Source organism: Colossoma macropomum, unplaced genomic scaffold, assembly GCF_904425465.1.
Source record: "Colossoma macropomum unplaced genomic scaffold, Colossoma_macropomum, whole genome shotgun sequence".
Classification (NCBI taxonomy): Eukaryota; Metazoa; Chordata; class Actinopteri; order Characiformes; family Serrasalmidae; genus Colossoma; species Colossoma macropomum.
In genome coordinates, this window is record NW_023494797.1 from 15,293,284 (window position 1) to 15,317,443 (window position 24,160).

Below are 24,160 nucleotides of genomic sequence, written 5' to 3' on the forward strand. Positions count from 1 at the left end.
ACTGAAATCCAAAAGTCTGACATGCAGACAGATATTTTGGAACAATCAGCGGGATTTCCCTTTGAAGACAAGGAAGCAGTACTGCCTGCCTCAGCATGTTGAAACACTGCAGTGGAATCAGTCCTCCCTTTCTTTAGAGTTCAGCGATCTGTTTCTAGTAAAACTTAGTCATATAATCAGAGTAAACTGATGATGCACAGGGCCTCATTTTAGATGTCTTGACATTTCTCAAAAATAGCTTGTCTGTCTCATATTTCAGAAAAGACTACTTTTTCACTCCTGGAGCATTGCACTGGATATGCATTGTGCACGTGTTCAGAGTGAATTTGTCATATCAATAAATTGTGGAATAAAAGCTAAAACGGCACAACACAAGCCATTTTTAAAGCAGTGTAGTTAGCAATTATAGCCTGTAAGGCATCTAAAAGGCCTTTTTGATCATTTAATGACCTTTAGCAAACGTTTATATTTTCACTGAAGATCTCTCGCAGCAGCGTTGCCATCTGCCGTGCATTGTTAAAGCCTTTCTAGTACTATCTCTGCTATGGCCATCAGTGTGACCATGCTTATGTTAAAGAAAGGCCAGACAAAACATACGTAGTCTAATAAATGTTGTATGACGCCACCATCCACCTGACCTCACGAAATCACCATCTGCTATGTACATATGTGTAGGGCCTGAGTAGACATATTCAGTACTGTGCAAATGGCCACCCTCCATTCATTTAATGCCTAGTCAAAACAGAGATTAAATACAAATTATACGTTTTTCAGCATCAGGAAAAAGAGAAAGCATATATTTAACAGAAAATAGCACATAACTTTCAACAACTATAGTATAATATCAAATTTCACACTAAATCAGTATTTATTGTGTCCACTCTTTACAGTTTCCATTAATTTCAGGAGACTCACTTTCAGTTTTTCAAAGAAATCTGCAGGGATATTTTTCATACCTCCAAAGTTCAGTCTTCAAAGTTAGTTGCATTTTCTGCTTCTCATGATCCAAATAATCCTAAACACATTCAGTGATGTTGGGTTCTGGACACTAGGGTGGCCAGCTGGTCCACCAGCTTTTGCATATTTGCTAGAAGCCCCGTTTTCTCTTTTTAAATAATTTTTTGAACTACGGTTTTGGGGAATTCCTGTTATTTCCACATATTTTCTTTTGACTTTCCACTTGAAATATCTCCTGAAAAATGAATAATTTGTACTTAATGGTCATATTGAGTGAAAATAACGGGCAAGTCTTGTGATTTATTTATAGTAAATTGCAGACTGGTTTGAAAATCTGTACATTGATATGAAAATACATTATAGTATAATATGGTGTTAAACAATAGAGTTATAGGCCATAGAAAGAGGGACTCCAGGGTTCAGTCTAAAGTGCAGCGTGTCCACTCTGATTAATAAGGATCACAACTCTGCTGGCTTATTCAATAAATAAACCAAAGTAAACTTCTGGGTTCCTGATTAAGCTCCATATTCAGTATCTTTAGTCTGCATTAAACTCTCTTTGACTGCCTTTCTGCGCTTTTGGGAATTGTTTATTGTTCTACTCAACCTGTTTATCTGAGATAGCGGGTGTGAATGTTTTGACTGTGTGCGCATGCAGATCCCTTTGAGGAGTCGGAGGAGAAGTGGCTGTCGTCCATGGAAAGTTCGCGATGGATGGAGTACGTCAGGTATGAATAAACACCAAACCGTGGCCAAATGACAGGTTGGCTCTCTCACAGCCTCATGCTGGCAGCAACACTGCGGCATTTGCTTTTCTTTAGATGAGTCAGTTCAGCTGCCAGCATCAGTGGCATGTGGTTGGTGGGTGTATAAGACCCTAAATGTCCCAGTTGAAGCAGAATTGTCATGTTGCTTCGGCTCATTCTTAGGAAATTCATTTCACTGAAGCTAAAAGATCAGGAAAATCTAAAGGGCTGTGATTGTTGTTTCAGAGCGTTTTTGAAGCATGCGGTGGAGGTGGTCTACATGCTGGAGGGGAAACAAGCCTCTGTCATTCTTCAAGGTTAGAGATGCTCTGGGCTTCAGTCAGTTCTTTATCAGCCTTCTTGCAGCTACAGTACAGATCTGCTCTGTCAGCCATCAGCTAGTCTTGAGTGTTCTACATCAGCTGTAGGGTTCCTGAGCTCACTCTTTTACTCTCTCTCTCTCTCTCTCAATTCAATTCAATTCAATTCATTCATTCAATCTCAGTTCATTCATGTTGCTCTTTGCATGACAACTATAACACTCTTTTGCCAAAGCTTTTGTTGGGAGATTAAGAACAAAGTCACATATACAAATAAAGCATACGATATAACAGGTGTTATTATATATCATTATATAATACTATATAGCAGATGTTTGTTTATAGGTGTGTATCTCTGACATGTATCTCTCTCTCTCTCTCTTTCTTTCTCTCTTTCTTTGTTTCTCTTTCTTCACTCTCTCTCTTTCTCTTTTTCTCTGTCTCTCTCTCTCTCTCTCTCTCTCTCTCTCACTCTTTCTTTCTTTCCCTCTTTCCTCTCTCTTTGCTCTTTCTTTCTTTCTTTCTTTCTTTTTTGCCTTTTTGTCTTTTTTGTCATCTTTACTCTCTCTCGCCACTCACCCTCGTTCTTTCCGTCATTTATTCTCTCTCATTCTCTACTTGCCTCTCATTTTCTCTCACTCTCTTTGTACTCTCTCTCCCCGCTGTCTTTTTTCCAACAATTATTCTCTGTCACTCACACTCACTTTTATTCCTTGTTCTCTCTCATTCTCTCTCTCGTTCTCTCTTTTTCATTCCTTGTTCGCTCTCTCTCTCTCTCTCTCTCTCTCTCTCTCTCTCCTCTCTCTCTCTCCCTCTCTCTCTCCCTCTCTCTCCCTCTCTCTCTCTCTGCAGAAGAAGAGGACAGGGATCTGAGCTGTGTGATCTCGTCGCTGGTGCAGGTGATGTGTGACCCTCACTGCCGGAGTTTGGCAGGGTTTCAGGGTCTGGTGCAGAAGGAGTGGGTGATGGCTGGCCATCGCTTCCTCGACCGCTGCAACCACTTGAAGAAGAACGACAAGGAGCAGGTAGGATCGGCTTCCTGAACCCCCTGACCAAACCAACCCTGGACAGCTGTAGTATTGAGATGGCTAGAACGTAGCGTGGTCTTGTTTGAGCACTAATAACAGGTGGACTTTTTTACCCAGCACTGAATAAAAGGCTTTTTACACAGCAAGCTACAAATCACTCCTCACCTGCCTGTTCTTCTGCTTTCTGTATGAAATTTCACAACTTCATCACGTACAGCAGGCAGAAAATCGCTCATCTGGTAACCATGGTGACTTCAGCGCTAGCACAGCTAGCCCTCGTCCTTCAGAGATTGCGCCTCTGCTTTTCACATGAAAATAGGAATTGTGAAAATCATTGAACAGAGAACGTCCTCCTATTGCGACAAGGCTTGTAGTTGAGAGGATAAGCACGTGCGTACATGTGGTTGAACTCACCAGCAGACACCAACAAACCCAAATGTTGAGTTGGTTTGCCGTACCTGTGTTTGATTACCATGGTCTCACAGTGTTCTAGTGCACTCTCCCTATTCACACTGTTCTAGAGTGTTCCCCCCCAATCACACCACTCTAGAGTTTTCTCCCCTATTGCACTTAAAATACCTGTATCGTTCAGAATAGATTTTGAGGTTCAGCTACTAGTTTTTAAGGCTCTGAATGACCTTAAAGCACCGCTTACATCACAGTGTCTGTCTGTTTATGTTCCAGCACGTGATCTTAGATCTGCAGATACTGACCTTCTGCAAACACCGAATGTAAAATACAGAAAACGTGGAGAGACTCTTTCAGTTCTTCTGCTTCTAGACTGTGGAGCTCAGTTCACCTTTTATTAGACAGTCAAGCTCTGTGTTCACTTTTAAGAAGCATCTAAAAACGTATCTCTTTAACTCTAATTTCTTGTATTACTGTTGACCTTTATCACCTGTCTGTAAAGCACTTTGAGCTGCCAACAGCATTCGTTTTAGAAATGAAGACGTAAACCAACCATCGCTTTTGCCAGGCCTGCTGGTCTAGTGTTAGAAAGCGATATTGACATTAATACGCCAAGTGTGTCTATATATTGTTCAGTCTTGTTTTACTATTGTACAATAAAACTATTTTAGATCTACTTTGGTTGTTAAAAGTGGTTCCTGTTAGAAAGTGAAGGGACTTTACAGAAAAATTAGCTACAGTTTTCCTACAAAAACACATCTAAAATGGTTTTATTTGATAAAATGTATATACTGCAGTGTATACCAAAGTTGTCAGAAATTATACCGTGATGTACATTTTTGGCCATACTGACCACTTCTCCTATCAACATGAGAATGCTGTGAATGAATGAGATGATTAATTTGCATATTGGGAATACCATTACGGTCAATGACAGATCAAAGCTAGACCTGCTTTCGCAAGGTCTAACTCGTAGCCCTGAAGACTCCAACACACCTGAATCATGAAAAACAACATACATGTTGCCTAGTACATACTGCATGCTTAACTTACAGTGTTAAGAAAATGCTAATCTTTGGAATTATCTGGATTTCTGCTGCTCTTCATGTACAGTACAACCAGTGCACGTAGTAATTTTACAGTGTCATATCTTGTTTGCTGTTGTCTGTTTAAACAAAGATATGGCACTGTTGAATAGGACTGTCTTTATTTATTGTTTTGACTTAGATCAGATCAGATTACATTTTATAAGCTGCTTATGCAGAAAGTTGCACAATTCCGAACAAACATTTTCCTGTAATTGTAGGTGTAACTGAGTAGTTCTCAGTCCCAGCTTCTTTTTTTCCACCTGATTCAACTCTAACAGTACCTTTCAAACCCTGCAAGATCAATTAGATCAATAAGAGCAGGAAAATCGCTTAAATGTGTCTCCCCTGTCTTATCTCCTCTACAGTCTCCCCTCTTCCTGCTGTTCCTGAACTGCGTCTGGCAGCTGATGGAGCAGTACCCAGCAGCCTTTGAGTTCACTGAGATGTACCTGATCATGCTAAGTGACAGCATGTGGGTCCCTGTGTTCAGCACCTTCCTCTTTAACTGTCCCCGGCAGAGGGCAGAACACAGCAGGGTGAGCCAACCCAACCACACATTAACTCTCAACAACCCGAGTAGGGATGCCAGTTTTGGTAAATTCTTTTGACCAGTAGCCGACTGTTATTATTTGGTGATTAATCGTTCACTGACAAACCTAAAATCATGGAAAAACATCAGACACAGGCTTTAGACTTTATTGAATGAAAAACGTGACCCAACGCAACAGATGTGACAGTAATGTAGACTAATTACTTACACTGACCACACATTATTAGCCTGATTTAACACATATATGAAATTCATTTGTATAGGTAAGACATCAATCAAGATAAAGTCGGTAGCTCGCACCTTTCATGCTTTTTTGTCATGGGACTAACTTTGTTAGCTAACAAACACATATGTAGGCTATAGCTTAAGGCTGTGGTCATTTTGAGGAGAAATACCAACATATCCACTTGAGCGGGGGTTAGTCTGCGACTCCAGCACATCTGGGTGTCAAGATCGACTGACCAGTGGCTCTGAGAGTCAAAAGATAATGGATTGTCTTCACATCACTGTAATGTGCAGCTACTCAAAAAATGTAGGAACTACATTTGGGATGGTTTAATTTGTGCTTTATTTTTTAGCCCTTTATCACCGGCTCTGGCGCAGCCGGTTAAAATTAAGAGGAGTCTAGGAGTCGACTCCTTTGAGTCCAGCAGCAGGAATCGAGAGTCTTAGTTGACCACAGAAAACCCAGAGTTGTCTATCACCAAGTTGTGTGCTTGCGCCCTCATATGCATAATACAAGTTGAATGAAAGACCCGCCAATTCAGATATCAATTGTTTAACTGAAATTAACACTTCAACGCTTTTTACAACAGGCGTTGTCACAAAGCAGTTTTACCGAAAAAAAGTCTGGGTCCCTGAGCGACGCCAGTGGCAACAGTGGCAAGGAAAACTCACTAAGAGCAAGAAGAGAGGAACAAAGACTCGAAAGAGGAACCCATCCTCCTCTGGTTGACACCAGATAGCAAACAATAACAGCAGGGAATGAGGTTTGACCATCAGTATAAGATACAGAAAAGCAGGAGAAGCAGTGTCTGTGATTAAAAATGCAGCAGGATCATCAGGAGGGTCAGTGGTGTGCAGGTGCGGTTTGCACAGCATTGTACAGCAGGACGCTCCATGGTGGCCAAACTGGTCCAGAAGGCTGGCGAACAGTGGGCACCCAATCAGGGCACATGAAGCAACACCATCAGACCCACAGGATGGGCAGCGTGTATTTGTCGGTTAACTGTTAATCATTAAGATCCCTAATATGGAGAGATTTAGAGGCTTGGACAACCACTTTTTCTGTTCTATTGATCTTTCTCTTACTCTCCTGTCTCAACTCAGAACCTCTATCATATCAAATGTAAATAACTGTAATAATGGTAGTCCTGACACAACATGTTTTTCTCTGCTCTAACTCAGCTGAATCATGAAGGACTCAGTAATCAAGTTGTTATTTCTCTGATTCTGTCTTCTGTCAGGATTTTGCCCTCAGTAAGAGTATCTCCTTGGGGAAGGACCAGTCTCTGCGTTTCCCTCCTGTCTGGGATTGGTCTCAGCAGTTCAGCCTGAAAGACCAGACCCTCTTCAACAACCCTCTGTATGTTGGGCAAGAGCGCCCCCTGTGTGCACAATGGCACAGTGCGGACGTTTGCACATAGAAGAAGCAAGGTAAGTCCTTGTTTGCATCATCCATCCATCCATCATCTAAACCGCTTATCCTTCTGGGTCGCGGTGGGGTGCTGGAGCCTATCCCAGCTGTCATTGGGCGGAAGGCAGGGTACACCCTGGACAGGTCGCCAGTCCATCGCAGGGCTGTTTGCATCATTATGAAATAAAAAAAAAAATATGAAAAAAAACTCATATTTGCCCTTTTTTGTATGCTAATTGTTAAAATACCACTAAGGAGGAATTAATTATTAAAGAGGAGTTATTCATTATTTATAAATGTATTTGTTATAACTTATAAATAATATATGCAAAATCAGTTTCAGAGAATTTTTTTTGTTACATTTTGCATTGTGTTGAAATTTCATGACTGAAAAGTTCCAAAATTACAACAATACTTGGATAGTATGCCATTATAAATAAAATGCATTATTAGTAATTATATTTAAAATTTGCACGTTACAAAAGAGGAATTAATACTATTATATGTATAATAATACATAATGCTCCTTTAAAATGGATTGTCATAAAAAATGCATGTGATTAATTCATGTCTTTGGCAGAGAAACTACAGCTCCACACTGCGAGGTGTTCCTTCAGTTCTGCGGAACGGCGCTCTTGGTGACCACGACACACTGCCACGGCGCAATTCTCTGATGCCGCGACTCCGGCCGGACCTAGCTCAGTTACGGGAGCAGCAGGAAAGCCCCGCCGAGCGCTTCCTGCAGGACTGGCTGTCTCGGCCAGCCGACCCACAGGGCCTGCTTCTGCCGCAGCTCCTGCCCTCACACCTGCCCTTCTGGAAGCTGTACTTTCTGCGCTGGGTCCCCGAGGCCCGCATCCCCCACGGGGGACCTGCGACCGCCTTCCACAAGCTCTCCATGCTGGCTGATGAGATAGAAATGCTCCAGAACCAGCTGAGGCAATACAAAGGAGGGGGAACTCCAACCCTCACCCCCAGCAGCCCTCGGACAGAGCCCAGCAGAATGTACTTTAAGGCGGGCTCGTCTCCCTGTGAGTCGTCCCCTGCTCCTCCAGAGTACCTCAGCTCGTCCTTTCCTTTCTCCCCTGTGGGGAACCTGTGCCGCCGCAGCATCCTGGGCACCCCCCTCAGCAAGTTCCTCAACGGAGCCAAAATCTGGCTCTCCACCGAGACACTGGCCAATGAAAGTCTCTGAGATCACACAGGATGACCAGAGGCTACCATCTGCCCATAGTACACTGGCCCAAACAGGGATTTTAAGCTGTGACGGCTGTAGGGATGGAAATCTGGGTTATTGCTGTAGCCAAGGAAACCAAAATCACTAAACTCTAACATGACAGCAGAACTAGGGTGTTTTTGACAGGCTTTGCTGATGACATATCTTTAGAAAAATGGAAAACCCAACTAAATTAATCAGTCTTAGTACTGAACTCATTGTGGGAATAGAGCTGTTATATAGTGTACATTAAATTGTAATTCAACACACAACAAAAACAAGAAGTTAACTCGCTTAAACAGTACAGTTTTCCCAGCCACTGTAGCTATTCCTGCTGCCGTCATTGCTTAAAATACCTACTGTTGGAATTCTCTAGAATGTTCGTCCTCATTCACATTGTTCTAGAATGTCTCCTCCCATTGATATTATCCTGGAACAGGGGTGCTCAGTCCTGGTCCTGGAGATCTACCAGCATGGAGACTTTAGACCCAGCACACCTGGCTCTAATATTCAGATGTTGAAGGCCTTCTTTACCTGGATCAGGTGTGTTCGAGTTGGAGCTGAACTCTGATCTCCAGGACCAGGATTGGACACCCCTGTTCTAGAACGTGTACCCCGTTCACCTTGTTCTAGAGAGTTCTAACTCGGTCACACCTCTACATTTAGTCTATCATTTCTTTTTCTGATCATCTACAACTGAGGCTGTGACTGAAATGGATCCCTACTCCCTCATAAGTATTGTGATGTATTGGGGTGATTTAGTTGACCCCTATATACTCGCATGTAGTTTCTTAATTTTGTTATTTTAAGTGAATTTGAATACTTTATCATCAGACTGCATCACCATTCACCAGTTGCATAAACAAATCGACCTTAGTTGCTTAAGAGGGGCTGAACTTTAAGCTGTAGACGTGAGCCTAACATTCTGTAAAAGTACAGGGGAGGATGGAAAAAGTACAAAACTTGATTATAGATGACACCTTGAATTCTTGGTCTTAGACTGAAGCAGCCTGCAGTTACCAGTCATCACTTTATTAAAGGGGTTAATTCATTAATATGTTTTATTAAGGGGTTAAAACGTCTTCGTTTTAAACTGTGAAGGCTGCTGTTTTTCGCAGTGTTTCTCTAGAGTTGAGTGAGTCTGAGACGTTTCATTTTCAGTGGTTCAGCAGCCACTGTTAATGTTCACTAACGTTCCTCAGATTGTTGTGTACTTACAAGACATGCAATGCACTCTGGTCCACATTCAGCTGATGTAGTGATATACAGCAAAGAGTAGATTGTGGGGTTTTTATAGTGCCTTCAAAATCACTATCCTACGATTAGGACACCACCAGAAAATGGCCCATAATACTCAATATTGCCCTAAAATGCAAATAGGGATTCATTTTAGTGACAGCCTGACAGCCTGGAGAACTTTCCTAGAACAATGTGAATGAGGGAAGAGCTTTCTAGAACAGTGCAAATGAGGGGACAGCTTTCTAGAGCAGTGTGCTTAGAGGAAAAACATTCTACAAACTCCCAACCACCCTAAAACACCCAACAAACATCACCAGGTGTGGTGTGCAAACCCACCGTTTGGATTTTGGTGGTGTTTGTCCGAGAAATCTGAACTTAGTAAACATCAACAAACCGAAACACTGGGTTGGTGCACCTCACTTGAAGGCCTTTGTTGAGTTTCAGTGTTTTGGGGTCAGAAAGGGACAGTAAAATGGTAGCTTGCCTGTGGTTGAGGTTGTGGTGTTGAATTGTTGTGCGCGTGTGGACACAGCTTGAATATCTGGGTCTGACTTGGGCTTCGGCTGTTTTATTGCTGTGCAGGTTTGATTTACTGAAGCTCTTGTGATTGTTCAGTCTGTTGTCCAGGCTTATACGTCCACCCATGCACCATATTTGTTCGTTTTTTTTTGTTTTGTTTTTTTTGCACAAGATTATCTATATGGCTCAATCCGCACATGTTTTTCAGAGTTTGGATATAGTTTCACTCTTTCTAAGCTGCCAATACAGATTTTTTTTTTTTCCTTGGAAAATATTTCCTGGTTTGTGCAGAGGTGTGTGGCATTATGATGAGGAAGGTAGGACTGTAAATTAAATCTGTGGTAGAGAATCCTTTAACACGTTAATTTTAGCATGTATAGTTATATAGTTCTATAGACTTTTCAAGGGCCTTCTGGTAAGGTCTGACTAGCTTTGTTGTAAAATGAATAACCAAAAATTGTGAATTATGTGGGTAATGTCAGGGATTCCCCACACTAACCCCAAAACGCAGGTTATAACTGTGCACTCGCAGTGATCTCTCACTCAGGCTGAGCCTGTCTGTAAGATTGCTCTCCATAGAAGCACAGAATGGCTGCTCAAGATGACTGAATGCTGCTGTCGCCGGTCAGCTGGTTGATTTGGCTCAGCAGTGGAGTGCACAGTATCCTGACAGGCACATAGTGAATTAGCATTAAAATAGTTTAGAAAACAGAGAATTTTTGAAAAGTAGGTTGAGGGTTCTATTGTTAAACAGCACTTCTTACCTCTTTTTGTTATAGTAAAGGGCCCATTTCATAGAATTTTTATTCTTTCTAATTTTAGACGAGTTTGACGCTGTACACTGTTAGTTTCATGTTGTACTGTTCATTCCCCAGTCCATACGGTTCATGTATGAAAACTAAGCGGCAAAAACAGCCCCTTTGGAATCCATTGTTTTTTATGTATTCTACTACAGCCAATCCAGACAGAGGTCATTAACATATATCAGTCTTAAAGGGGAATTCCAGTGATTTTTCAAAATTTCTGTGTAATTCAGTGGGTGAAATATTAACAAAAGTATTTCAGAGTGGCTTGATGTGAAATAGTTCCTTTTTTCAGAGAAACTTGCAGACTCAGATTTCTTTACAGTGGTGGTGATGGGAACCAGGAGTCTTGATGTCTGCAATGCAAATATAGTCTTTTTATTTACTATCCAAAACCACTAGTGAACCTAAAACTTCAAACTAACCTTTTGTATGTAGTGATGATGGTAAAATCTGAAAAAATAAGTTTTCCTTGGGGACTATTTTGCCTCACAACACCCCTTCATCTTGAATAGATTAAAACAGGCATGTCAAACTGGGGACCTTCCAGGCCAAAGTGCTGCAGAGATTAACGTTTACCTTGATCCTATGCTCTGAATTTAGTTCACAGAGGTCTAATTAGCTGATGAGCTGAATCAGGTGTGTTTAATGAGACAGTGTGCTGACATATGCAGTGTTTCGGCCCGTCAGGACTGGAGCCTGACAGATGTGGATTAAAATAAATTGATTAAAACACGTTTTAGGTCAAAACCTTGTCACAAGACTACTGTGAAATATCTCCGGCATCAGGCTGAGTATTCATACTGTAACTCTCTGTGAGGGAGATTTTAGTGGCGTTAAACTGTTAAGATGTCTGGTTCCCATCACCACCACTGTGAACAATACTGACAATTTCTCTAGAACAAAGCATTTCATACCAAACCACTCTGAATGATTTTATTGACATATTAGCCATTAAATTCTGCAGAAATATTTAAGAATCAGCAGACTTCCCACTGAAAGGCGCAGTAACTAAAACAGCAGTTTAATTCTAAGGAATAAAGAGAGGTTGGAAAATAGTCATGCGAAAATAAATTCTTACTGTTTTTGGTATATGCAACCACGCAAACATCATAAGTGGACCTCAGGGGGGGGTAAAATACAAGGAAAATGCAGGATGTGGGCCCTTTTAAAAACCTCTCCTGTTTCTTTTTGAAAGGTGAACAGTTGTCTTTTTCTGATTTGATATGTAGTTTTCCATAGAGACATTGATTAAAGCCCTTAGTAAGATTTTGATTTTGGTTTGGGCACATTTTTGACAGAATTTTAATAATTTCTTTTACTTTTTTATTTGTCTTAAATAAGGTACTGTTTTTTGCCCAGGAACTAGTTGAAGTAGTTTGTGTGATTTAGTGTGATTACCACTAACGCAGTGCACTCAATGGTGTTGAGAGTATGACAGTTGTGCTTGATTTTCAACATATTTTGAGTTTTTTTTTCCTCACAAAACAGCGCTGATATTTATTCAGACATGCAAAAGAGGCTGAAACAGGGTTATTGGTTCCAATCCTCTGTGCCTTGCTTTTCTGAGATCATGACTTTGCCATTCAGTGGACCTGTTTTCATCTTTCTAGCTGTAAACGATGCTAAGCAATGCCTTAAGAGTTTCCCCATTCGCTCATCAGAGGGAAAACTCCTAACATCATTCCAAAGCTCTGAATGGAAGCCATATGTGCAAGGGCATTGTGTGCATTGCAGTTGTTTAGATGGCAGCAGGCAGCCAGTTAGGCTTCCTAACAGGCTCTTATATGGCTGAAGGGCTGTGATTGGCTCCTTTAGAGCTTTTCCAACTGTACCAGGTCATGTGGAGCCAGCCTTTGAGCCACTATGCAAGACGTGACGCTTCTGATTTACTTTGTTGTGAATAAAAAGGAATTTACTTCAAATCAGTTTCAGGGTTTTTTTTGCCTGTATAGGTCCGTGATGAAAGCTCTCACCGGAGGCTGAACTCCCATTGCTGGCGTGATTCCCTAGCACCCTCTTCTGACCAATTAATGCAACAGTCTACTCTAATCCAGTGGTTGCTAACACATCTAGTTGAACTCATCTGCTTATTATGTAACTTTTATGAACCGAGTCAGGAACCAGGAGGTGTTCAGTGCTCTCAGCACTGTGGCAGTGTTTAACTGTTCCCTTGGCTATTTCATAAAGCATCGTGTCTCATTTCATGCCGAGATTTAAGACTGTCCAGTAAGAACACTTCTTGGTGCTTCTATTAAACAATCTAGATTTTAGATCACTTTTAAATCGCCTGGCTAACAGAGAAATCCATTAGAATCATTAGACATGCAGGAAGGGCAACTCCACTGATTTTTCAAAAATTCTTCACAGTGAAATCATTCAAATGTAAATCTTAAAAGGCATTCAGAGTTGTTAACTGTGAAATGGTCCATTTTAGAGCAATGCTAAAATGCTCCAAAAAAAAAAGCAGTGGAGTGTTAAATGCCTCTAAATGCTACCTCAGAATTATTTAATGAAAATTGTTATGAATGTGTTACTTGATGCCTAAAATTATATAAATAAAAATAAATAAATGATTATATATATATCTATATATAATTTATTTTTTACATTTATATAAAATGTAATATATATCTATATGTACATATATATCTATATATACACACACACACACATACACAATGTATATATGTGTGTATATATATATATATATATATATATATATATATATATATATATATATATATATGCAATTGTAAGGCAAAACCATTCCTACTTAAAACCTCTTGGGAAGATTTTTTTTAAATCTACCACTATTTAATCATCAGAAAACATCTGCCTGCCAATTTCTTTAGAAGGGTGCACTTCACATCAAACCACTCTGAATGACTGTTTAAATCTCAACCACTGACTTGTGCAGAAAATAAAGAAAAATGGTGGACTTTATAAAGGCTTAATAATACCTCAGTTCTTACAGCAAGCTTAAAACAAAATTGTGCTGTGTGCAACTCCAAATGAGGATCTCCCATTTTTCTTTTAAATATGACAATTTTAATATAAATGACAGGATCGTGTAAAGACACATTCAAATAATTGCCATCTTTCAAAGAAGAACTGTACACAATATTTCACAGTTAAAGCTATAGCTTTAGTTTGCTGACAGAAAGCTCTTTCTGTTTCTTCTTCTTGGCAGCCTGGTCTTTAGAGCCCTTGATCTGGCTCTTGACTTGGTCCTGCAGTTGAGAGAAGAAGGCTTGGGAAGAGCGCAGAGCTTTGTCCATGCCGTCATCCTGCCACAGGAAAAAAAACAACAGAGAACACATCAGTGCACATGCAAGTGAGGTTCACCTGGAGGATGTGCAAAGCTGAATTAATGGCAAACCAGCTCATTTTGGGCTCATCGAGCTGAACTAAACAAACACTGGGTTAAACTCAGGCTACTTTAAATAACACTGGTTTGTTGTTACCAAATGAATATCATACTACGAATCCCAATCAGGACCGACTGAATGAACAGACTATTCAAGAACTACATAGCATCTTGTGATGAGTGACAGATGGAGAATTTCATACTGAGCTTACAAATGTGTTAAAACAAATTACAAATAAAATGCTATTGGATATTTTATCCATGTAAGGAAAATAAAGGACTGCACTGATGCTCTGATTTTTCTCCCCAGTTTAGTCGTATCCAGTTCCACACACTAGTCAGGACTCCCCCAATCACACGACACCACCAGCGCTAGGAGGGCTGGCACAGGCTTTCTCTGAGACCTGTGAAGCACCACCTCATCTTTTCAAACTGCCGCTCACGCAACATCATTAGACAGCCGATCGCACTCTGAGGAAAGCGCCAACCGCAAGATCTGTTACATCAGCTAACAGACGCCTGCGCTGACTAGCATCGCACTGAGTGATGGGGGACACGGGGGGCCACCCCACCCACCCAGAGAGACAGGCCAATTGTGCTCTCTAGGACTCCCGGCCACGGACAGCTGTAGCATCACCAGGGATCGAACCTGCGATCTCCTGATGATAGGGCCAACGCTTAGACGATATGATAACCATAATACTATGCACTTCCTTTCATTATTATAAATGTAAAATGACAGGATGGTATGAGTGCTCTAGGATCTGCCCACGTCAGTAAGATCAGAATTTTCCTGTGGATTTGATGGAGCACCTAAACACTGCAATAGTTTCAAAACATACAATTCAAAAGCTGCAAAAACAGCCTTTTTTTAATTAACTCATTCTATGAGGTCACAAAACATGTCCACCTTTCCAGCCTGCAGCAGAAGCCCTGCACATACACACTGAAGGACGCACAGTTACCAAAAAACAGCCTGTTCAGTTCTAAGGGATAAAGAGTGGTTGGAAAATGGCCATTTAAAAAAGGAATTGTGACCGTTTTTATTATTATTTATTAAAATTAAACAAGGGTGCCTTAAGGGAAAAAATAAAATACTAGAGAAATGGAGGATAGGGGCCCTTTAAACTGCGGTTGTGACTCTGCAATAAGGCACTAACGCTTTTTTCCATGCCAACATGTAAACACAGCATCTCCCTGCTCGAGTGTTTCTGCAGATTGTGGGAACTTAACTACTCCTAGTTTATAGTGAGATAAAACTGAACACTGTGAAAAAATATAAAGAAAATCACAGCCCTCAGCCGTTCTCCCCAGACATCTACACCTAGTTCAGCAACAATGCAGTTCAACAACATGCTAGGTCAACAACAGTGTCAAACATGTTTAATATTATTTTTTTCCCCCTCTGGTTATGGAAGCTACAAAAACGTAGGCTAGTCAGTGAGTTGCAGTCCTCAGCTTTACTATGGCGTCTCTGGGACACCATGCTGACCAGGCCCCTCCAAAAAGAAATCAACAAATCATGAAAATCAACCAACCACTCACCGTAAGTATTTTGGCCCCGCCTCCTTTAGTTAGTTTCCTGAGAGTCGCTTCAACTTCAGCCTTGGACTTTTTCTTCTTCTCTCCTCCTTTTGCAGCTTCTTTGAGCTTCTTCTTCTTTTCACGCTCCTGAATCTTCAGCCTCTTCAGTTTCTTCTTCTTGCGTCTCTCCCGCTTCTTATCGGTTGTTGTCTTCTCTGAGTCACCAAGGATGTCGCCAGCCTTGTTCTTCTCCTGAAGGAAAAGAAAGTTGTTGCACAGCAATGAATAAATAAATAAGAAACTGAAATCTGCTTCTGGTTTACTGAAGTATTTGCTGAACCAAATTTCAGTTTTCAGAGGTTGCTGAAATTATTATGTGCTAATTTCTTATTTGAGGTGGGAAAAAATAACATCACTGCTCATTTGATTTGGCATATAAAAAAAAAAGTAGCGGCGAGCAGAAAAATATCTTACCTTAATTTCCTCTGGAGCCAGAAGAGTGGCGCTGCTGGCACTGACCGGAGCCACCTCCTCCATCGTGATGGACGGCAGGTTGGAAACGACCTTTACCTCAGGAACGTGCTGCAGAGAAGGAAAGAGAATGAGATAAATAGTAAATGCAAAGAACGATTTCAGTGCAAGTCAGAAAAATAATCAGGCCAAAAGCTCCAGTCAAAGTCATCCAGACTTACTGGTTTTGGTGTAAAGTGGAAGTTGGAAAGAGCATCCAGTTTGAGGAAGAGAGTGTCCATTAGCTTCTGAATTTCTACATGAGCTGGATTCTCCTCTTCTTCTGTCTTTTCCTGAAATCCACAACATGATACAGTGTCAGCTGAACTGAGACAACAACTGGACAGCATTCAGACCCTTAAAGTCAATGTGAATTTCACACACATTTCAGGGAGGGACTCTGATCTGAGCGACCATGATATTACAAGATAGTAGTTAATATATTTCCCCACTTAGTGGTGCACAATTATGTAATCAAAACTCTGATGATGTTTTAAGGGCGAACCAAAGTCACTACATTTTGTTGGAAGATAATGGAAACTAAAATCTGGTCTTTTAATGATATGAATTCTGATTTAGAGACATGAACTAAAAGTAAAAAGGTCAGTTTTGAGTTCAGGTGGACTTCTGAAAATTATATAAAGCTTTTGTAAACCCCCTTTCTTCTTTTTCCATTTGGCTTATTATTTAGTTCTTAATCTTAAAGGGAAATTCCAGCAGTTTTTCAAAAATTTCTCTGTAATTCAATCACTGAAATGTAAACGAAGCCATTCAGAGTGTTTTGGTCTGAAATGATGCATTATAGGGAAACTTGCCAACTCAGATTTCTTTACAGTGGTGGTGATAGGAACCAGGGGTCACCATGACTACAACACAAATATAGACATTTTATTAACTATCCAGAACCACCAGTGAACCAACACGAGTCTTCTGAAGGTTTATATGTAATGTTGATGATGGTAAAATAGTAGCAAAACTTTTCTTGGTGCTGTTTTTACTTGCATGCACCCCTCCACCATGCAAGGATTAAAAAACATACACTTTAGGCCTCAGGCAATGTGTCTGTAATTTCATGTAATAACTTTCTCAAAGGCATTAAACTTTTCAGACGTCTGGTTCCGATCACTACCACTGTGAGCAATTCTGATTCTGTATGTTTCTCTAGAACAGAGCGTTTCACACCAAACCATTCTGAATGACTTTGTTTACATCTTAACCATTTAACTGGTGGAATTCCCCTTTAAGGCTTATTACCCAGTAACTACTATTAATTACACAGTAACTACTGTGAAATTAATATACTTAGTATATAATTACTTATATTGTATGCTACTTATATTTTCTACATACAAATACTAGTTCTCTCTCTCTCTCTCTCTCTCTCTCTCTCTCTCTCTCTCTCATCACCATGTAATATTATTTATTTATTTATCTCACCTGTGTCTGTTTGAGGTACTCTTGCTCATAGACTTCAGCCAGACTCAGCTTGCTCTTCTCGTGGTCCAGAGTCAATCTCTTCTTGTACTCAAATACTTCCTCCTTGGGCTTCTCCTTCTTCACAACATCATCCCATGCCTAATAAACCACAGTAGAGTCAAATACTGCATCACATAAATAAAGCAGTTACTGTTGCTAATATAGTGACCGAGTAAAAACTGTGCAAACCTGATCTCTTATTCTTTGTTTGATGATCTCTTCAAGCTGCAGAGTGGTCTCCTCTGTAACTGGAGGGGCTATAGGTAGGAGACAAATTGGAGTGTAATATGCATTGATTATAACAATACGCATTGAAGTATGCACTCATACTTCACACCCACTTCACCAAAATGTGCCAATGATTATTTTTTTTAGTCATTTTTTTGTTAGCCAAAGTTTTTTTTAAGCAACAGACAAAAACAACATCTTTATTTGGTCTTTTCCCAGAGCTAGCACTTACACTCTTTCAACAGACCAGCCAAAATAAGAACAAAATTCAGAAGTTGAACTAAAGCCTAACTGAAGAGCGCCCAGAACAGCACTGTTTCCTACCCATCCTGGAGGCTTGGTCAAACGCCACATCTTCCTCCAGCATGCTGTTCTCCGGTCGCGTCTGTGCCGTCACTTCTCCACTCAGCTGCCAGGGCTTCTCAGCTAACGCGGCCTTCTCCATCTCTCCAATCTTCTCTGCCATCTGTTTCACATTCCAGCGTTTTAGCACCGTTCATAGTTATAGTACTGTACCGTTCAAAAGTTTGGAGTCAGAGTTTGTCAATATCACAACCTATTTTGATGCAGATACATGTATAAAATGATTCTAATGCAATGCTATCACTGTACAACTTCACAGGTTTCAAATACTTTGTAGGAAGCTGTAAATAATGAAGCCGTTTTAGATGCGTCCAAATGAACAGAGCTGCAGATGATTCTAAAATGACTGAGAAAGCTGCACATCCAGAATGAAGCTAATTAAAGTAATATCGAGAACGCCTTGCATTTCAAAGTGCTCAAATCTTGAGGCAGAAAATTTGGCAAGAAATTACTATAAATAAATACAGCAGTGGTCTCCAACCCTGGTCCTGGAGAGCTAGGTTCCTGCAGAGTTTAGTTTACTGTGTCCAGGAAGCTGCCCCGCCCCTCACTTAACTCTAATGCATCTTATTCAGCCAATCAGGGACTTGGGAAGAGGTGGAATAGCTGGAACAGCTGCGGCAAACTGTGGTGGACACAAGGCTGTGCAGGAAGGTCACTCTCCAGGACCAGGATTGGAGTCCACTGACATACAGAATATTATTTAAAAACTACTTGTTCACAAAAGCTAGTTTAGTTTGAATAAAATAATAAGAAGTATTAATATGATGAGCGATTTCAAACATTTGCATAAGTGTGAGTGAGAGAACATGTATTACAAACACATGAATACATTTTGCAGATCTGTACGGAGCCCTGCTGGTGACATCCTGTGTAAACAAAAATAATGCATGGCCACAAATTAGTAAGGCGTGGGAATGAGATGATTAAGTCACGGCCACACCTTATTAACGCGTGGGAAAAAGATCCTAATGCATGGCCATGACTTAGTAAGGCGTGGGAACGAGATCACGGCTTACGCATTAGGATCTCGTTCCCACATTTTACTAAGTCGTGGCCATGCGTTATTTTTATTTATACAGGATGTCACCAGCAGGGCTCCGCAGATCTGTGGTGAAGGAATGTGGGGAAAAATCTCCCCAGAGCTGATACGCACCTTTTCCTGCCTCTTCTCAAATGATGATTTGGAGTCTTCTTTAGCTGCATGTTTAGGCTTCCCACCCAAAATATCCTCCACATCCTCCCCTTCGCTGTCACTGGGGAGATCAAAGGTCACTTTCCGCAAAGCATCTCTGGCTTTCTGGCTCTCAGCGTCACCCCTACACAGAACAACGGGAACCAGAACAGCTCTCACAAACTGCACACGTGCCAAAAACAGTATTAACCTCACGTAAAATGTGCCGGAAAGTTTTTCTATAAACACTCAGAAGGGAAGAGAGTCTCTTACTCCATATCCAGATCCTCTTCATCCATATCCAAATCCTCTTCATCCATATCCAGATCCTCTTCATCCTCATAATCTTCTTCTTCATTCTCCTCTCCCTCCTCATCCTCATCCTCAGGTGCTGATTCATCTTCCTCGTCTGGCGCGTGTTCAGGAGTCTCCTTGTCCATGAAGTAGTCTTTGTACTTTACATCTCTGGAGCTTTTTGACTGCAAATAAACAAAACGCAGTATGAGTTACAGAGCTAAGAGGACTGAATCACTTCAGCAGGCCTCTCCATTTAACACCAGTGTTCACTGTCCTGTATTCACACAGCTTCTCAGAATAGGAGTGATCTGGGACTAGATTACTCTCGTTTACTGTTACCCTACTGAGAGGAACAGGCCTAGATCAGCACTCTTACTCTGATAAGCTCTGCAAACATGGGCCAGCTTTGTTTTAAAAACATTACTTACTACTTACTATCAAATCTATATTTGTCTTCGACTGAAGGGAAATTCCACCTTTTTTCATTTCTGCATAATTCAGTGACTGAGATTGATTAAACCAAGTCATTCAGAGTGGTTTGAGGTGAAATGGTTCACTGTTCAGAAATTTGCTGACTCTGATTTCATTACACTGGTAGTGACTGGAATTACTTCCTATGTTATTTTACTTACTGTCCAAAGCAACCGGTGAAGCTTCTTATAATGGTAAAATAGTAAGTTTTCCTTTGGGGCTATTCGGCCCCTGAAAAAATTATGCTAAAAAAATATTTATGTTTTAGCCCCAAAACTTACTCTCAAAACCACTGTAAAGCAATAAGTGTGTTTATATACACTTAATAACTGGATAACTGCAGAAAGATTTTGTCAGTAATCCAATCAAACATGTTTACATGCATTTGAGTAATCAGATAATGGAAAAACTCCAGGTCTGCATGAGTCAGGCAGTGATCAGATTTCTGCTTTACAACCAGCCAATAAACTCACAGAAGAAGAATAAGAACTTGAGGCTGCAGCTTTTTTTTTTTGGCACCACTAAAAGATGAAGAATATATAAATCTTTCATTTCGTCAAGAATGTATTTGGTTTCAGCGCCACTTCAAAAGTGTTTTGCTGCATCTCGCGTTAACACTGTGGCTTATTTCCAGTACCGCAGTCTGTTCTGCACATGCGCAGGCTGAGAAATCCGAAAGAAATCAGAGTCAGAGTTTACATGCACTGATTACTGAGCTAAAATCCAGCTCTCTTCATCATATTTCTTAATTGGATTTCTAGATCGGAGTATGTTGTTTATATGACCATTTAAATAATCGGATAACTGCAGAAATCTGATTATGATCAGATTATTGAGTGCATGTAAACGCACTTATTGTCTCAGGCATCAGACACCGTGTATTTGTGAAAATTTTATGTAATATTTTTCTGCAAAAGACCTTTTAGCAGCATTTTTAGATGTTTTAGATGTCTGGAAAAGTTTCTCCAGAACGGAGCATTCCCACCAAACTACGCTGAATGACTGTTTACATCTTACTGACTTCATAAAGTCTGTGGAATTCCCCATTAACTAGACAAAGCTATGATAGACTGCTTGGCTATTAAGTCATAAATTCCTGCAGTTTCTCTGGTTACTTTGTATTTGATTTGGCTTCCAATTTCTGCAAATTAGAATCACATTAGAATAAATGTAAGTGTAATAACTCATTTGAACACTGGCTTGCAGAGAACAGTGCCATCACCTTTTTCTGACTCTTCGATGTTGTTGGCTTATCAAAGTTCAGATCCTCCTCATCATCTGACGGCAACTCCTGAAAGTAGTCTATCTCCTCTCCAGCGCTCTCCTTCCCCTCCCTCTTGTCCATATCATCCAGAAAAGCCTCCATTTCTGAGAGTTTAAAAAATTTATCGTCCACTTCCGACACAGTCCTGGATTTAGGTAACTTTGTCTCTGTGTTCTTCTTTTGTTTGGCTTGTTTCTCTAATTTATCGACATCAAAATCGATGTCCGAGTCCTCATCAGACGAGCCGTCCTCCTCATCAGCTGCTTTTGACTTGGGCTTAAGTCTGTTTTCTTTATCATCTTCATCATCATCATCATCATCCGCTTCTTCTTCCTCACCCTCTTCCTCATCTTCCAAATCCTCATTATTGTCATCATCATCCTCATCTCCATCCCCATCATCATCATCATCATCACCTTCCTCTTCTTCCTCCGTTTCTGCAAAAATAGTCAGCGTGTCGTCTTGGACCGCTTGGCCCACTGCCTCCTCAAAGTGAGTCAGCACAGCGCTGTTCTGGAGCTCCAGCTCCTGCCAAACCTGCTCCTCATCGAAATTTTCCACCACCAGCTGATCCAGCGGACTGCCCTTACAGCCGGCCAGCTCACTGGCCTTGTGCAGGTCATAAAGAGTCTTTGTGAGTGATGTGAAATCTGTTGCCAAGGCATCCTGTACACTGTTATGGAAAGCAGGGCAGAAGAAAAGACAGAGACACATGATTACATCATTATATAAGCAGCAAGATTAGTGGTACATTATCACAATTATGGATGCACTGATATGGCAATTGTGAGCCGAGGCTGATAGTCATTATTTATATGTAACTATCTGTGAATACTGATACAATACAAATGCAAAAACTGGAACTAGATATTGAATTAGCATTAGATAGAAATTTAATTTGGCAGGGTTACAAATCTAAATGAGCACTTCTTTACAATAACACTACTATAATAAAGGACAGCATGGTTAAAATAAATGTACCGATAGTTACTGATCAGGTCATAAACACCTTAAAAATAATAAGCAGTTATAATACATAAGTTAGCAGATGTAACACATTAATAAGCAGCTATAACAAAGAAATACAGAAGGCAACAGTGAGCCGTTACATCTGATGAATATGAGTATCTGATGAAGCTGACAGGTTTAATGCTGCCTGATGGAGAAAACATGTATGACAAGTTACCATTAAAATTAGAGCTTGAACAGTGTAGTTGAATGCGGGCTCACTATTGGGCAAACAACACGTCATTATTGCCTCTTATATTTGTGTGTAATAACTGCATATTAATGACCTAAATAATAATCATTAATAAACAAACTTTAAACACTTCATAAACCTTTTATAAAGGCAGTCTTATTATAAAGTGGTGCCTTTAACAGTTGTGCTCTTCCAGAATATTAATTTGAAATCTCAGCTAAAAATGAACAGATGATTAGATCTGATCGATATTTCATCGTGGTATTTGCGTATTTATTGAACTCCGGAAGAGCAGAACATTTAGGTGAATCTGAGCTTTTGTGCTAGCATGTCTGCATTTCATTCATTTTACTGCACTTGTAGCCCAGCAGAAATGAAGATTACATGTCTATGTTTTAGAAATGTTTATGTATCAGCAGATACATGAAAAATATCTAAATTTGGAATCGGCTCACAATCCTCATATCCGTGCATCCCTAATTTTTCATCATCTTCCTACATTTGATAACAACTACAGTTGCTGGACATGAATGGGTTAATAATGTTGATGAACAGGCTGATAAAGTATTTACTACTGTTTGTTTCTATTTCTATTGTTGTTTCATGCCCTGTGATGGAGTGGCGACCTGTCCAGGGTGTTTCTTGCCTTCCACCCAATGACCCCCGGGATAGGCTCCAGTCTATCTGTCTCCTGTCTATCTTAATCATATTGGCAATAATTCATAACATTAATGCCAATAAAAACAGTTGCACTGAAAAAAGACAGAGAGAGACAAAGAGTGAGAGACAGAGTGAGTGACAAAGAGACAGAGAGGCACACACATACAAGGAGAGACAGAGTGAGAAAGAAAGAGAGCGAGAAAGAGAGACAGTCAAGGGGAGGGCAAGACAGTCAGAGAGAGAGAGAGAGAATGAGCCACAGAGAGAAAGACAGACAGGCAGAAAGAGTGTGACAGAGAGAGAGAGAGAGAGAGAGAGAGAGAGAGAGAGAGAGAGAGAGAGAGACACTGACAGACAGACAGACACACAAGGAGAGGGAGACAAACAGAGAGAAACACAAGAGGATAGAGAGAGAGACAGACACAAGAGAAAGAGAGAGATTGAGACAGACACAAGAAAGAGAGAGAGATTGACACAGAGAGACCTACAAGAGACAGACAGAGAGAGACACACACAAGGAGAGAGGCAGACAGACACACAAACAGAGAAAGGGATGAGACAGACAGAGAGACTGACAAAGAGACACGCGAGGAGAGAGGGACACGAAAGAGAAACGGTCAATGGTAGAGAGAGGTAGCGAGCAAGAGAGAGCGAGAGAGAGAGAGAGAGAGAGAGGAGAGAGAGAGACGCACGTGTCCTTCTGGTAACATTAGCTGTAATAATCAGTACAATCAGAGCTGTGAGCTTTTTGCCCGCTCGCTGTGAACTGCCTGTAAAACACCGTATAACGCGGTCAGTAACGGTCATATCAGCCCTGTCTGTGCTGGTGAGAGAGCTGCGGGCCACAGCAGTGAGAGCGGTTTACTGACTTCACTCTCCTCACAGTAACTCAGTGACCACACACTCTCCACACACTCTCACACCGAGGCTTCAGCGAGAGACAATCACGACCCTCACGTCGTGCTTTAAAGGTTATTAAAGTCTTCCTCTCACCGTAAAAACTGCTCAGGCTGCGAAGTGTTCTTCTCTAAAATCTCTAAACACGTTTCCAGCGTGCGCGCCGCCATCGCTGCTCCCACTAGCGACGTCCGACTCGTGAAGGAATCAGTTCC

At 40.8% G+C, this 24,160-nt stretch overlaps 2 protein-coding genes across 2 annotated transcripts in view; one reads left to right on the forward strand and one right to left on the reverse strand.

Moving 5' to 3' along the window:
* Positions 1 to 12,435, forward strand: part of mtmr10 (myotubularin related protein 10) — a 63,312-nt gene extending 50,877 nt beyond the window's left edge. The window contains 7 exon segments of the mRNA XM_036584408.1: positions 1,616 to 1,685; positions 1,950 to 2,020; positions 2,876 to 3,048; positions 4,913 to 5,083; positions 6,564 to 6,689; positions 6,691 to 6,753; positions 7,314 to 12,435. Coding sequence (XP_036440301.1) covers positions 1,616 to 1,685; positions 1,950 to 2,020; positions 2,876 to 3,048; positions 4,913 to 5,083; positions 6,564 to 6,689; positions 6,691 to 6,753; positions 7,314 to 7,928 — 1,289 coding nt within the window. The 3' untranslated portion in view covers positions 7,929 to 12,435.
* A 1,109-nt stretch (positions 12,436 to 13,544) lies between these two features.
* Positions 13,545 to 24,154, reverse strand: mphosph10 (M-phase phosphoprotein 10 (U3 small nucleolar ribonucleoprotein)). The gene is made up of 11 exons (XM_036584416.1): positions 24,042 to 24,154; positions 21,146 to 21,860; positions 19,429 to 19,634; positions 19,138 to 19,300; positions 17,943 to 18,084; positions 17,580 to 17,647; positions 17,352 to 17,489; positions 16,097 to 16,207; positions 15,879 to 15,986; positions 15,426 to 15,656; positions 13,545 to 13,800 (listed from the first exon to the last, which is right to left on the reverse strand). Exons 1-11 carry the CDS (start codon positions 24,113 to 24,115, stop codon positions 13,651 to 13,653), a joined length of 2,106 nt encoding a protein of 701 aa, XP_036440309.1. The 5' UTR covers positions 24,116 to 24,154; the 3' UTR covers positions 13,545 to 13,650.
* Between the last annotated feature and the right edge of the window lie 6 nt (positions 24,155 to 24,160).

Excerpts from the sequence above, each read along its gene's own strand:
- mphosph10 (XM_036584416.1), bottom strand. The coding sequence starts at position 24,115 with ATGGCGGCGCGCACGCTGGAAACGTGTTTAGAGATTTTAGAGAAGAAC. Across the intron at positions 19,301-19,428 it reads GAAGAGGATCTGGATATGGA|GGGTGACGCTGAGAGCCAGA; the intron begins GTAAGAGACTCT and ends TGTTCTGTGTAG. Across the intron at positions 13,801-15,425 it reads GCGGGGCCAAAATACTTACG|GATGACGGCATGGACAAAGC; the intron begins GTGAGTGGTTGG and ends TTCCTGTGGCAG.